At 35.9% G+C, this 15,364-nt stretch overlaps 1 protein-coding gene across 1 annotated transcript; it reads left to right on the top strand.

The window, feature by feature from the left end:
• The first annotated feature begins 10,608 nt into the window (after positions 1-10,608).
• On the top strand, positions 10,609-12,414 carry LOC141665731 (putative pentatricopeptide repeat-containing protein At3g15130). Its single transcript, XM_074471714.1, has one exon. The coding sequence runs from the start codon at positions 10,609-10,611 to the stop codon at positions 12,412-12,414; it is 1,806 nt and encodes a 601-aa protein (XP_074327815.1).
• The last annotated feature ends 2,950 nt before the right edge of the window (positions 12,415-15,364 follow it).

Below are 15,364 nucleotides of genomic sequence, written 5' to 3' on the forward strand. Positions count from 1 at the left end.
AATCTGATTCTGTGGAACCGGTTCCTGCTAGAGAACCTGTTGTAACTGAAGCTAAGAAAGAGATTTCTCAGAAGGATTCTGAAATTGGGGGTTCTAGGCTTCTCAAGAGGCTTAGACGAATGACAGTTTCTGAAACTCCCAAGGAATCCAAATCAACAAGGAAGTACAAGAAACAGAGGGCACAAAGGCCAGTTTCAGATGATGAAGAGGAAGCAGCTAAGGAAGGGGATCAGGAATCTCTGATCTCACAAGACAAGGAATTTGCTTCAGTCACTTCTTCTCCATCAACTCCATCTCAGGAAGCTGTATCTGACAAGGCTTACTCACCATCTGTGTCTCTTGTTGATCCAGGCACAAGTGCTGATATTGATGTTCAACACTTGGTTGTGTCTGAAGTATTTCTCTTAGAAGCTCCAACAGCAAATAATCCTTCCACAACACCTGTTACTGATGCTGTTCAAACTCCAGAGTTATCAACAACACCTTCTCTGCATCAAGATGCTGATGATCAGACTTTAGGTGAGCATCAGGATATGGCTGTTGATCGGAACTTAGTATCAGATCAGCAATTAGAGGATGCTGAAGCCTCCATTTCTACTCACACTGTTGTCTTATCAGAAGATACTGATTCTTTAAATTCTGATGCTGCAAATGCTGGAGATACTGGTGATGCTGCTCCAACTGTAGATGCTGATGAAGCAGGTCCTTCAGGACATACTCCTCAACAGACTCTTCCTAATTCTGAACTGGTAAAGAAGTTTGTTACCGGGGAGCACCAGTACCTTGGAGTGAAACTCCTGCAGGTCAGGAGTGGACTAAGGAATGGAACTCAGTTTCATGTGTTCCAACTGAAAAACATCTTGCTGAGCACTTGACTAAAGCTGATGAAATGTTAAATTCTGATGATTTTAAAACCCAGCTTAGAGTCACTGCATTGAGTACTAAACATCTACAAGATCTTCATTCAACTACTCATGCAGAGCTACACAAGATTCAGGAGAACTTTATCTAACAGGAACAAGTTTGGAAAATTGATAAGAAAAAGTTCTTTCAACCTACCATTGACAGGATTGCTTATATTGAGAAAACTCAAGAGAAACAACAAGCTCAGATTGATGAAATTCTGACAAATCAAGCTTCTCAGCAATCGCAACTTACTGAAATCCAATCCTCAGTGGAATTACTTATCTCTCTTTTACTACCTGATGATGCCAAAAAGGGGGAGAAGGTAATTAAGTCCAAATGCAAAACTAACAAGACACTGCAAGGAAAGGATGATGGAAATGATGATCAAGGATACTATGGAATGGGTAGCGGTCATAGTCAAGGTAGAAGGTTTACATCAAGACAAGCTAGTCACAGGACAAGTTCTGATACTGGGAAAAGAATAAGTTCTGCTGCTGGTAAAAGGATAAGTTCTGATGAACTTCTAGATCTTGATGAGGAAATGTCAAGACAGTTATTTCTTCAAGAAAATCCAGGAATGGACTTGGAAAGTTTAAAGGAAGAAGAAGCCAAACTTAAATCAGAGAAAGTCACATCTAAATCTGAAGCTTCTGGTAAAAAATCACTTCCAAAACTCAAAGGCATTGTGATCAAAGAAAGGACACATACTGAAGCAACATTGGCTAGATCACAACCACAGATAGATCCAAGATCCAAGGGTAAAGAAAAGGTTGGTGAACCTATCAAGGTTTATGTACCTCCTGAGGAAGAAAAAATTACTGATGAAAAGGATGATCTTGCTCTGACTTCAAGAAAAGTTCTTAAAACAACCTCTGACATGGCTCAAGTTGTTCAGAGTCAAGAAATTGTAAGTTCTGATATTCAGAAGAAGCAAGTAACCTCTGACATAGCTCAAGTTAACTTGATATCAGAAAATAGATCAAAAACACTCCTACCAGGATTCACTAAAGCAAAACAGACTCAATCTTTGAAGACTACTGCAAGTGGTTTTGAAGCAAGAGTAGTTACTGGAAAGGAAGCTAGAGATAAAACTGGATTGGGAAGTGCTGATGAAAGAAGAGTACACAACACTACCAATGATCCAACTTCCTTGAGTGAACCAGGTATTGGAGCAACTCCTGGGAGATTGAATCAACTAGAATCTGTACAGATGGTTTACCATACCTACTTGAAAGAATACATCATGTTGTATTTCATGACAGATGGTAGGGTTTATCATATAAGACAAAATGCCATTCCATTGAAGTATTTTGAAGAATTGGAGCATGTACTTTTCTTACTTCAAGTGGATGATAGAATAACAGGGACTGCTGCAAACTACTTAAAAGAACAGATTCAGAGACAGAAAAGGCTTTATTCTGTTAAGTCTGACAGCATATATGTTCCAAAGTACAGAGATCACAATGGTGATATTGTTGATATGAAGCCTAATACTGCACAGATCAGAACATATCTTGGTATTAAGGGACTTGAATTCAATCTAGAGTCTGACAAAGCTTATATCATAAGACTAGATCAGGAGTTGAGAAAAGCAAAGATCAATGATCTCAGAGCTGCAATCTTTCAAACTGGTGAAGATACTGCAGAGCTTAAAGATGTCAAAAGGAGAATGATTGATGAACTCAGATATGCTGAGAAATGTTTGTTGAAGAACTATCTCAGAACAACTCCTGATATCAGAGAGATCAGAAAATGATGAAGCCAAGTCGAAGATCTACAACTGCTTAAATTCTGATATTTATACAGACTGAAGTTGTTATCAGAAGTTAAAATTGGTAAAAGCTTTAAGGACTGTAAGTTGTAGTTATCTAGTCTAATTCTCATGCATTTGTACTTAATATTTTTGACATCATCAAATATCTGTTAAACTTGTATATTATGTTAATTTACAAGTTGGGGGAGATTGTTAGATATATTTGATAATATCATGGCTAATATGTTTTATGTTTAGCTTTCAGATCTTACTTGAACAGGATAAATCAGTACTTAACTGTTGATCAGTACTTATACTGGAAGTCAGGACTTAAGGATATCAGTACTTATGTTATCAGGAGATAATCATCAGAAGATAGATATCAGAACTTAAGTGCTGAAGGACGATCAAATAAGGACAGTAGCTGATTAAAGGAAAGAAGATCAAGATAAACATAAGAAGAGATATGTATGAAGAAGGAATTCTGTAAAGAATGGAATACTTGGAAGAAAAGATATCTGATTGATATATTTTAGGAAGCAGAATTATATTCCATATCAATTAGCGATTATCTTGTAACTGTGTAGTATATAAACACAGACATAGGGTTTACACTATAAGTGTTATCATTATTAGAGAAGATTATTCATTATAACCCTAGCAACTCTCGTGATATTTGTTCATCACTGAGAGGTAACAGTTCCATACTGTAACAGAGTTTATTGTTTCAATAAAGTTTGTTTTCTGTTACTTAAGTTCTTAAAGTTCGATTTGAGTGTACTATACACTATATTCACCCCCTCTACAGTGTGTGTGTGACCTAACACTTAGTTCTCCTTCTTAATCAGTATTAAGGGAACAATTCTAAATTTGATCTTGTTCAATATACACAAAGTATACTAGTATTATTTATTAGTCAATATAAACTGATCTAAATAATACTACAGCCATACCAGTGGATTGTCCAACACCACCTGTGTTGTGAACCTTATTATATTATATAACCATATTTAACAATCTAATATTCTGTATCCCATTTGATACTAGATTGTTCGCAATATATAATATTAGACAACATGTAAACATTCAAATGATTCTCAAATAAACTGGCCAGAAATAAATGTACATACTTCAAATAAATATTTTCAGTATACACTAACAATCTCCCACTTATACTCAAAATATTCTATGTGTACATCAGTGTTTATTTAATCCACTATTACATAAAAATCTATGTGTCCATCCATCTGACTCCTATCGCTTCCACATGCTTGTCAAAAACCTTGGTTGGCAAGCTCTTTGTGAAAGGATCTGCTCGGTTGTCTTCTGATGATATGTGAGCCACAACTATATCCCCTCACTTTACGATTCCTCGTATGAGATGATACTTATGTTCAATATGTTTAGCTGCTTTGTGGTCTCGTGGTTCCTTTGAATTTGCCACAGCACCAGTGTTATCACAATACACCGTCAAGCTCCTAGGCAAATTAGGTACCACATCTAAGTCCAAAAGGAAATTCCTGAACCATACAGCCTCCTTGGCAGCCTCAGAGGCCGCCACGTACTCGGCCTCCATGGTGGAGTCTGCAATGCATTTCTGCTTTACACTCCTCCATATAACGGCTCCACCTCCCAAAGTAAAAATATATCCCGAGGTTGATTTCCTCTTATCCCTATCTGATTGGAAATCTGAATCAGTATATCCCAAAGGAAATAGATCTGAGGCCTTGTAAATTAACATATACTCCTTAGTCCTTCTCAGGTACTTGAGTATAGTTTTTACTGCACTCCAATGTTCCTGACCTGGGTTCGACTGATATCTACTAACCATGCCTACAGCAAAGTAGATGTCAGGCCTCGTACATAACATATCATACATTAAGCTTCCACATGCTGAAGCATAAGGAACTGCTTTCATGCTCTCTATATCCTTAGGTGTCGAAGGACACTGCTTCTTAAATAGAGCAACTCCATGCTTAAAAGGTAAAAAACCTTTCTTGGAGTTCTGCATGTTAAAACGAGCTAATACTTCGTCAATGTAGGGCTCTTGAGATAAAGTCAACATCCTTTTTCTTGCGATCCCTTATAACTTTGATCCCAAGGATGTATGCCGCTTCACCTAAGTCCTTCATGTCAAATTGTTTGAACAACCATGCTTTTACTGATGACAACATCTCAACATTGTTTCCAATGAGTAAAATATCATCTACATATAGTACTAGAAAAACCACTGCATTACCTTCACTTCTCTTATACACGCACGATTCGCTTGGACTTTGATCAAATCCATATGACTGGACTGCCTGATCAAAATGAATATTCCAGTCTCTAGAAGCTTGTTTAAGTCCATAAATAGACCTCTTAAGCTTACATACCAGATGCTCTTGGCCTTCCTTAATGAATCCTTTTGGTTGCTGCATATAAATGGTTTCTTCAAGACTTCCATTAAGAAAAGCTGTCTTGACATCCATTTGCCAAATCCCATAATCGACATGAGCTGCTATAGATAAAAGAATACGAATTGACTTAAGCATGACTACCAGTGAAAAGGTTTCCTCATAATCGATACCTTCTTTCTGAGTATACCCTTTCACAACAAGTCTTGCTTTCCAGGCTTTCACCTTTTTATCTAATCCCCTCTTTTTCTTGTAGATCCACTTACATCCAATAGGTTTTATACCTTTGGGTGGTTCCACGAGCTCCCAGACCTGATTAGAATACATTGATTCTATCTCAGATTCCATCGCCTTTTACCAAAGATCTTCATCTTTGTCTTGTACTGCCTCTTCGTATGTACGGGGATCATCATCATGTTCACCAGGGACCAAGTCTGAAGACTCTCCCAAAAACATGAATCTATCAGGCTGTTGAACAACCCTCCCACTACGTCGAGGCACTGGTGCGGTATTAGTGACAGGTTGTACATTATGTTGTGGTTGTTCTACTTGTACTACAGCTTCATGGGTATTATTTGTCCCTCCCACTAGTTCCTCTAAAACGACACTACTCATGGGTTTGTGATTCATTATATAGTCCTCCTCCAAGAATCTTGTATTGGTGCTAATAATGACATCCCGATTCTTTGGACTATAAAATAAATATCCTTTCGTTCCCATGGGGTAGCCTACAAACAACTTTACTTCTGTACGAGTAACTAACTTAGTCGCGTTCTTGTTCAGCACATGTGCTGGACAACCCCATATTCGAATATGTCTTAGACTCGGTTTATCCCCGGTCCATAATTCTAAGGGGGTTTTAGAAACCGACTTAGAAGGTACTAAGTTCAGAAGATAAGCTGATGTCTCTAAGGCATGTCCCCAAAACGACATGGGTAAATCCGAATAACTCATCATCGATCTAACACTCTCTAAAAGAGTCTGGTTCCTTCTCTCTGCTACACCGTTCTGCTGGGGTGTGCCTGGTGCAGTTAACTGGGATTCTATCCCATTTTCTGATAAATATTCCCTAAATTCTCCAAGCAAGTATTCGCCACCACGATCTGATCGTAGTGACTTGATACTTTTATTAAGTCGCTTCTCCATTTTAGCTTTGTACTCTTTGAACTTATCAAAGCACTCAGACTTACGGCGCAATAAATAAACGTACCCATATCTAGAATAATCATCAATGAAAGTGACGAAATATTCATAACCACCTCTTGCTTGGATATTCATGGGTCCACATAAATCAGAGTGAACCAATTCTAATACTTGTTTGGCTCTATTCCCCTTTGCCTTGAAAGGCCTATTAGTCATTTTACCTTCCAAGAAGGATTCACAAACTGGAAATGGCTCCACTGCCAATGAGCTTAAAGGCCCGTCTACTACCAGTCTTTGAATCCTCCTCAAGTTAATATGACCTAATCTCAAGTGCCAAAGATATGTTTGGTTCAAACTAGAAGGTTCCTTTCTTTTAGTAGAGTTAGAAGATGTGTTGTTCAATTCCCTAAATTGCAGTTGCAGTGCAGGTTGACTAGGATTAATTATATACAAATTGTCTTGCAATGTACCAGAACATATAATTCGTTTATTCATCATAATAGAAACATTACGATCCAAACAAATATTATAACCATCCAAAGCAAGTTTAGAAACTGAAATTAAATTCCTTCTAAAAGAAGGTACATAAAGACAATTGTTCAAAACCAAAATCCTATCAGAACCAAAAGATAAATGAATAACTCCTACTGCAACTACTGCTACTTTCGTAGCATCTCCCATGAACACGTATATCTCACCATCTCTAAGCATTCTGGATAGCTGGAACCCCTGCATAGAATTATAAACATGATCAGTGGCTCCTGTATCTACACACCAAGTGCTCGTAGATATAGCCGCTATAAATGTTTCTATAACTAGAGAAAGAGACATACCAGTATTGTTTGTCTTCTTAGGAAGAGGACAATCATGTTTCCAGTGACCTGACTGTTTGCATCTGAAGCACTTTCCCTTAGGCTTTTCACACCACCCTGAACTCCCACTGCCTTCACAGCTTTCTGTGTCTGAGCCTTTTTCTTCTTCTTAATACCTTTCGGCTTAGAGGAAGAACCTTTCTCAGCCACATTCACTTGAACACTCTGCCGAAATAATCCTTCAGCTGCCTGAAGTTCTGTCAGCAGTTCCGCGATACTATACTGCCTCTTGTTCATGTTGTAATTCAAGCGGAACTGCTCAAAACTCTTGGACAAGCTCATAAGGATAATGTCAATCTGGGTTTCCCCGTCAAGTTCAGCACCAAGGATCTCTATCTCATTCAGATGAGACATCATCTTGATAACATGATCCCTTACAGGTGTGCCTTCAGCCATCTGAGTGTTCATTAAAGTCTTCACGGCTACTTGCCTAGCAGCCCTATTCTGATCTCCAAAAAGTTCCTTGAGATTAAAGAGCATATCTGAAGCAGTGGCCATAGACTGATGCTGATGCTGCAAAACACCCGACATTGCTGCCAGAATGTAACATCGCGATATTTCATCAGCCTTAATCCACCGTTTATAATACTCTTTCTCATCTTCAGGAGCATCAATAGCAGGTTGTTCAGGCTTGGGTTCATAAGTGCAAAACTTGTACTCCTCAGCAGTCAACACAATGTCCAAATTTCGTTTCCATTCAATATAGTTAGGTCTGGTAAGTTTGTTATCCTTAAGTATGGTGAATAGTGGATTAAAACCCATTTTATCCTAAGAATCATGCATAAAAACATCACATAAATAAGGGTGCATTAATTATTAAGATCTATTGATTCCTCTAACAATTATTAAAATTTAATGCACTAACATATAAACACCATAAGCTTCTGGTACGCCACGATGTGTGACATGTATACCACCTAATTTTGTTTAAATGTTACTTCGGTCCTATTACTAAACAATATGCCACATTGGGGTGGACTATATTATTTTTCATAGCTAAGTGTATATCATCATCAAATCTTAAATTATTCGAAATCTATGGAACTTGGTACGCCACGATGGGTGGCGTGTATACCTTCCAATATTCGTAATTTTGCCTTGAATAGAATACTTCAATTCAATATTCATCAATGGTTTGATTTCCAGGTAGTGGAGGAGTCACATCGGTCTCGCTTAAAACCCACAGCCTTACAAGTTCGATGAACCCGTTTTTGACAAAATCGCCCCAAATCAGAAATAAAGAAAATCCGTATTTATTCCTTTCAAAATTTATTAATTTAAGAAGTTTGTTCTAGTAATTTCTATAACATTCTAGACACCATAAATTACATGCCACGATGGGTGACGTATATATAATTTATATTCGTCTTTATGTTAAATTACCTACAACCAATAATGGAGACCATGGGATTTAATTTCATATTAATTCCCTCTCCCACTTAGAATTTTTTTATTAAAATTGAGGAATTTTAAAATTAAATGGGGCCCTATGTTGTTATAATTATGTCTAATCATGCATTCAAAATACACACATAATTTTAGCAACATATAACATTTAATTAAAGCAATAAATAAAATTTATGTCCATGTCGTCCTAACTAAGTTAAACATGCAATTTTAAAAGAATTACACACATAATTAACGACACACATAATCAATAAATTAAAGCAATAATTAAAATTTAATGGAAAAAATTAAAATAAATTTTCCACTATTATGGCCCTTGAAAAAAAAATCCAGCTCTCAAAAAAAAAATCTGCCCCAAGCGCGCCCCGACGCCCCCAGCAGCCCCAGCAGGTGGCCGCAGCGCGCGCGCCTGTTGCTTTTCTGTGAGTTTTGTTTTGATTTTGTTCGATCCAAACATCAACAGCAGCCCCTTGTAATCGCACAGCGGAACAAAAAACTACCGGAATTGATTTCCGATCGCACATAACAATTACAAAATACCCGGAACAATTACGAAAAAAATAGATCTAATACAAAACTAATTTTGTAAAATCTATTTTAACACGATCAACCCTCGTGTAAATTACAACCACGATTAAACCACGTGGAAACCAAAACAAAAATTAACCACGATTAAACCACGTGGGATCCAAACACATAATTAAAATATACATGGCCATAATAGTGGATTAACAACCTGCATCAAAACCAATACAAGCAAAACACTATATACACGCATATATAATTACGACATGGATAATATATCATAAAACGTAGAACCCGTTACCAGGCTCTTGATACCAATTGTTGGGAACCACGGACTTAGGGTGTTACTACGTTTTACGATAAAGATTACGAAAAGAGGATTACCTTGCTAATGGTTGATTCCACGCTCTTCTATTGTATTCCCAAATTCCCTTGAGCGAAGTGTGACCTCCGTCTTCTCAAGTTATCCTCTCTTCTTGCTCCTTGGTGGCTACAATATGTTTTCACACAATTGCCAAGCAAGAAGAGAATAAGAATATATATAGGCTACAATAGGGACCATGGATAATTAGGTTGGGCCTTCTAATTACATCTTGAGCCTAGCCCAATGTAATTAAATATTAATTCAATCAACTAAAGAATTAATATTTGCACTACCTTTCCTAATACCGTAATTTAATTAATTCGGTTCCAATATTATTTGCTTATTAAATTCCCCATGTTTAAAATATCATATGCCCATTAATTAAATAAATTACTGATAATTTATTTAATTAATATCTTTTATCCTTGATCATCCACTCAACCTTTATTTAATTATGCCAGAATAAATTCCACCTGCAGGGTTTCACATAATTAAATCTTTTTGAGATTTCAAGAGGACATCATTAACCCAAATATTATCAGGACATGGATTCCTTCAATAAATAATATCCACCATGTATATAATTCCATCACCCAAAATATAGTGATATAATTCAAAAGAATTATTTCATATATAAATCAAAGCATGTAAATAATATACACGTATCAATTACTATTTCCGGATTAAGAACCTAAGCATTAATAATAACATAGAATCTTAGTTCTCCTTCTTAATCAGTATTAAGGGAACAATTCTAAATTTGATCCTGTTCAATATACACAAAGTATATTAGTATTATTTATTAGTCAATATAAACTAATCTAAATAATACTACAGCCATACCAGTGGATTGTCCAACACCACCTGTGCTGTGAACCTTATTATATTATATAACCGTATCTAATATTCTGTATCCCATTTGATACTAGATTGTTCGCAATATATAATATTAGACAACATGTAAACATTCAAATGATTCTCAAATAAACTGGCCAGAAATAAATGTACATACTTCAAATAAATATTTTCAGTATACACTAACAGTAACTTTGATCATCATTCTAGTGAATCTTTACTTTGGTTGAATACTCATTCCCACCCGTGATTTTTTCCCGTTCTTGGGTTTTCTGCGTTAACAATTCTCGGTGTTAGTTTACATTTATTTCCCTAAAAAATACATTAACATTCATAGTGTAACACACTAATCAAACTTGGCATTTAACCACTTAATTCGGTAAAAACATGTATGCAACTTCCATGAAGCTTTTAAGACCTGCCACACACTCATTTCTTTGGTGGCCTCAGAGTTTATTAAAGAGCTTTAGAAACATTACAAACTCAAATGTTGTTACTAATATACAAAACCCATGTGTTAATACTGGATACAATAATAATATTAAGTTTATCATACCCCATGTAAGCTATTTACTAGATAAATGTACTTACTCTAGGGATTTAAGACCTGGATTTTCTGTCCATGCTTATATGCTAAAGCTTGGGTTTTTAATTCTGTGGAATAAACTTCTTAATTTGTATTGTAAATGTGGGGAGTTTCATATTGCTTGGCAGCTGTTTGAGACTATGCCTCAAAGAAATGTTGTTTCTTTTAATACCATGATTTTGGCTTGTCTCCGAAATGGGTATGTTGTTGAAAGTCTAGTTCTTTTTTCGGAGATGGTGAATGAAGAGAAGATTAAGCCGGATAATATTACGCTAGCTGGGTTGATTGGTGGGGGAAGTGTGCATTTGAGGGAGGTGTTTCATGGTCAAGCGATTCGGTATGGTTTGAATTCAAATGAGTTTGTGGGGAGTTCTTTGATTGATGGGTATGCTAAAGAAAATAGATTGGAAGATGCCATTAGAGTGTTTTATGAGATTCATGTACGGGATTTAGTTTCGTGGAATATTATAATCGATGCTTGTGTGCAGAACGATGCCAAGGGTCATGCGTGGGAGATTTTTTATAATATGTTACATGAGAATGTAGCATTTGATGGGTTTACTTTGACAAGCTTTATGAAGACTTGTTCAGAACCGGGGGATTTAAAACTTGGGATGCTGTTACATTGTTGTGCTGTAAAGAGTGGTATGGCTTTTCAAACACCAACGAGCAATGCCCTTATAACTATGTACTCCAGATGTGAAGGAGGAATGACATCTGCAGCGAAAATTTTTAATGGACTTCTTGCACCTAACATCATATCTTGGACAGCAATGATTGCTGGATTCATGCAAAATGAGAGCAGTAAAGAATCAGTTGGCTTCTACCTTTATATGCTAAGGTCAGGCATGAGAGAGAATAGTTTCACGTTTTCTAGCATTCTTCCAGCATATAGTAATCTGGCAAGGCTCGAGGAAGGGAGGTCAGTTCATGCTAGGATTGTCAAATCAGGGTTTGAGCTTGACCTTTCAGTAAACAATGCTCTTGTAGATTTGTACTCTAAATGCGGTAGTTTGGATGAGGCTCACTTGGTTTTCAGGACAATGAGGTATCATGACAGGATCTCTTATACAACAATTATTACAGGTCTTGGCCGGCATGGTGAAGGGAAAAAGGCTCTTGAATTTCTCAAAGATATGTTGACTGAAGAAATAAAGCCTGATGACATTACATTTCTTGGGTGTCTCTATGCATGTAGCCATGGTGGTCTTGTGAACGATGGGATGCATTTATTTAAGGTTATGATAGATGTTTATAAAATCAGGCCAAGAAGGGAACATCTTTCTTGTGTCGTTGACATGTTAGGTCGTGCTGGTAGGTTGAAGGAGGCTGAGTTATTTATTGAGGAGATGGGTACTGAATCAGATATTTTTACGTGGCAATCCTTGCTTGGTGCTTGTAATCTTTATGGAGAAATATCACTAGGAGAGAAGTCTGCCAAAAAGATAATGCAATTGCATCCAGAGAGGCAAGGAACGTACGTGTCTTTGGCTAACATATATGCTGAAAACAATCTTTGGGAAAACAAGAGGGATATGAGGGAAAACTTAATTATGAGCAGGTCAATAAAAGATGTCGGATGCAGTCGAGTATTAAACTTGAGATAGTAGACTTATATCCCCATTTTTTCCCCTCATGCTCGTCTGCACTTTTCCTCTTCTGCAATCTCTTTTAGAAAACTTGGAGGTTATCGACAAGCAAAATAATCTGAACCTGATAAAATGAACGAGGTTGCATCCATGCACTGGAAAAGCATAAATCCCTGTGAAGGTAGTGTTACTTTTTTCCCTAACAGGGGAAAGAGGAATAACATCGCAGAAGATGCAGGCCTATTCATGTGCCAATAGAACTCTAGGAGTTCATGTTTGGTTTTTTTGATCAAGTATCCAAGAAATATAGCTCCTGGAAAACCAGATGCAGATACTCCTGTACTTCAGCTTTAGCACTAGAATTGTCTATGCTTAATGCTATTCATGGCATGGTGTCCTCTAAGCTTTTCGTTGGAGGTATGTGAATCTCAATCTAGTAAATGCTATTAGTGTTTTAATTGTTCGATCGGTTTTTTCAGATTAGTATGATTATTAATGCACGTATCCTGGGTCTTTCATAACACTAACGACGAATCATTGAGAGATGCATTTTCCAGCTTCGGAGATGTTACTTAGGGTGTATCAATTCTTGGTTTGTACAACTTCCTTAAAAATGCAGTGGTTACTGATGGCTATTCTATGCAGACACTTGGTGAGTTTGGCTATTCTCAAGTGTGATTCTTGTTTTGGATAAGTTTTGAACTGAATATTGTTCTTCATGTACTTTCTTTATTTAAATGTCAAACTGTTCAAAGATTTAAATAAGTTTTGTTGTTCCATCATGACTAATATTTACCATTTGGATTGTAAGTATGCATAACATAAAGTTCTTAATAATCACTTTGTGAAATGGAATGTCTTAGACACAAGTATGCCCATTTTTTTTATCGATTAGACCAAGTTCCATAAACTTACTTTTGACCTTTTTAGACCAATCACATTATATTAAAAATTTTATCTTTAATTTAGTGATGCTTTAAAATTATTAACCATATAAAGTTAAACCAAAACTAAAAAAAGACATGTACGAATTTTACATTAAATATTTGGTTATTATTTTTATTCAATTTAATGAACGGGAAGCTACATTAAAAAAAATAGACTAATTATATTATAAATCCACTACTTCCAAACATATCCTTCCTATGTTATATTCCCTTCGTCCCAATTTACATATTCATTTTGTTTTTGTAGAAGTTAAATTAACCAATTTTTGACTTAACATTAAAAATTATTGATTAATTATTTTTCAAATACGAAAGTTATGTTTTAAAATAGATTAAATGTACATTTTGTCAATTATATAGTAAGTGTACATTTCAGACAAAATTTGGTCAAGTTAACTAGTCAAAAGTCAAAATGGACATGTATTTAGGGATATGGGGAGTAAAATCTAAGTCTTACTAAGTATTTAGTCAAGCAATGGAAAACTTTTGATTTATTTTTGCATAAAATATTTAATAATCTCTTCTATATATAATAAGTGAATATGGTGATAATATTCATGATATTAAAAAATCTCATTAAAATGACTAATTTACTAAGTATTCAGTCGATCGATGGAATTTTTTTGACTTATTTTTGCATAAAATATTCAATAATCTCTTCTATATATAATAAGAGAATATGATGATAATATTCATGAGATTAAAAAGTCTTATTGAAATAACTAATTTACCCCTGTACTTTAAATTTATATAAAAAGGTTGTTTGGAGGAATTGAACCTGAGTCTTTACATTCACAAGCACATCACCTTACAACTACACCAGACTGTTAATTAAGTTTTTTTTTATCATATGTGAGTCTCGTAAATAGCGATAATTTATTTAACTTTAAACATTGTTATGGATAAAAAACATGTATTTATTTATTGCGTGTATTTAATGTTAGGGTTTGATAATTTTCGAGTTTTAATGGCTGCACTTGTGTATCGTGGCTTGAATCTGCCCTCATAAGATGCCTACGTACCTCGACGTATGCCTAGGATCAAGCCAAAACATAGTTCTTGGTGTTGCATGCCCTCGGGGCTATGGCAGCGAGAGCTCACCAAGGATGTAGTGACTTTCATGTCCTTCAAAGACTAAGTCTAAAACGTCATTTCAGGTAATGGCCTCGTGGCTTGTAGGATGCCTTCACGACTTTGTGACATATGGAGCTCTTGTCCAAAACGTTCTGCTGAAGTTGTTGGGGTAAGACCCTTTATATAGACGTTGAGAGTCTAGGAATTAGGATATAATTGGGTGACTTGATGGGCAAGTCCCCTCCTCAAATTGGACTTTGGAGTCCTAGAAAGCAGGAATTAGTTTCCTTCTGAATTTGGGTTTCTTGAATGCTACTTCTTGTAAAAGTAGTTATTTATTTGAACGCATTCATTGGGCTGTTTAATTAGCCCCTTTATTAATTACGAATTTAATAAATAGTTAGGGTTTTGGGCCTCATTAATTGGGCATTCCCCTTTGACCAAATCAGGTCTAATTAATGCGACATTAACTCCGCAATTAGACTTATTTTTATTCCCTATCATTTTCCCCCCAACTTCTGGGAAACACGCTCAATATTTCGTAGAAGTTGGGTTATCTCTTACCCTATCCGGGTTATCATTTTTAGCGTAAAGTGTGGAGCGACCTACACATTTACAACGATTTGCCTTATCCGAGGCTTCAGGATATTATTTGGAATTTATATAATTTTTCATACTCATTTTCTTACCTTATTCCTATTTTTAGGAATTTTCTGGTATTTTTTTCTTAATTTTCGGGGATTATCTCGTACTCACATGTATTTTTCTAAATTTTCAGAAAGTTTTCCGTACTCGGAGATATTTTCTCTAAATTTTTAGGAATTTTTTCTGTACCTTCGGGGATTTTTCATAATTTTTCCTAATATTTTAGGAATTTTTCTCTACCTCCAGGTATTTTTCATAATTTTTCCTAATATTTTAGGAATTTTTCCGTACCTCCGGGTATT

This window comes from Apium graveolens, chromosome 6 (genome assembly GCF_009905375.1).
Source record: "Apium graveolens cultivar Ventura chromosome 6, ASM990537v1, whole genome shotgun sequence".
Classification (NCBI taxonomy): Eukaryota; Viridiplantae; Streptophyta; class Magnoliopsida; order Apiales; family Apiaceae; genus Apium; species Apium graveolens.

Excerpts from the sequence above, each read along its gene's own strand:
- LOC141665731 (XM_074471714.1), top strand. The coding sequence starts at position 10,609 with ATGTATGCAACTTCCATGAAGCTTTTAAGACCTGCCACACACTCATTT.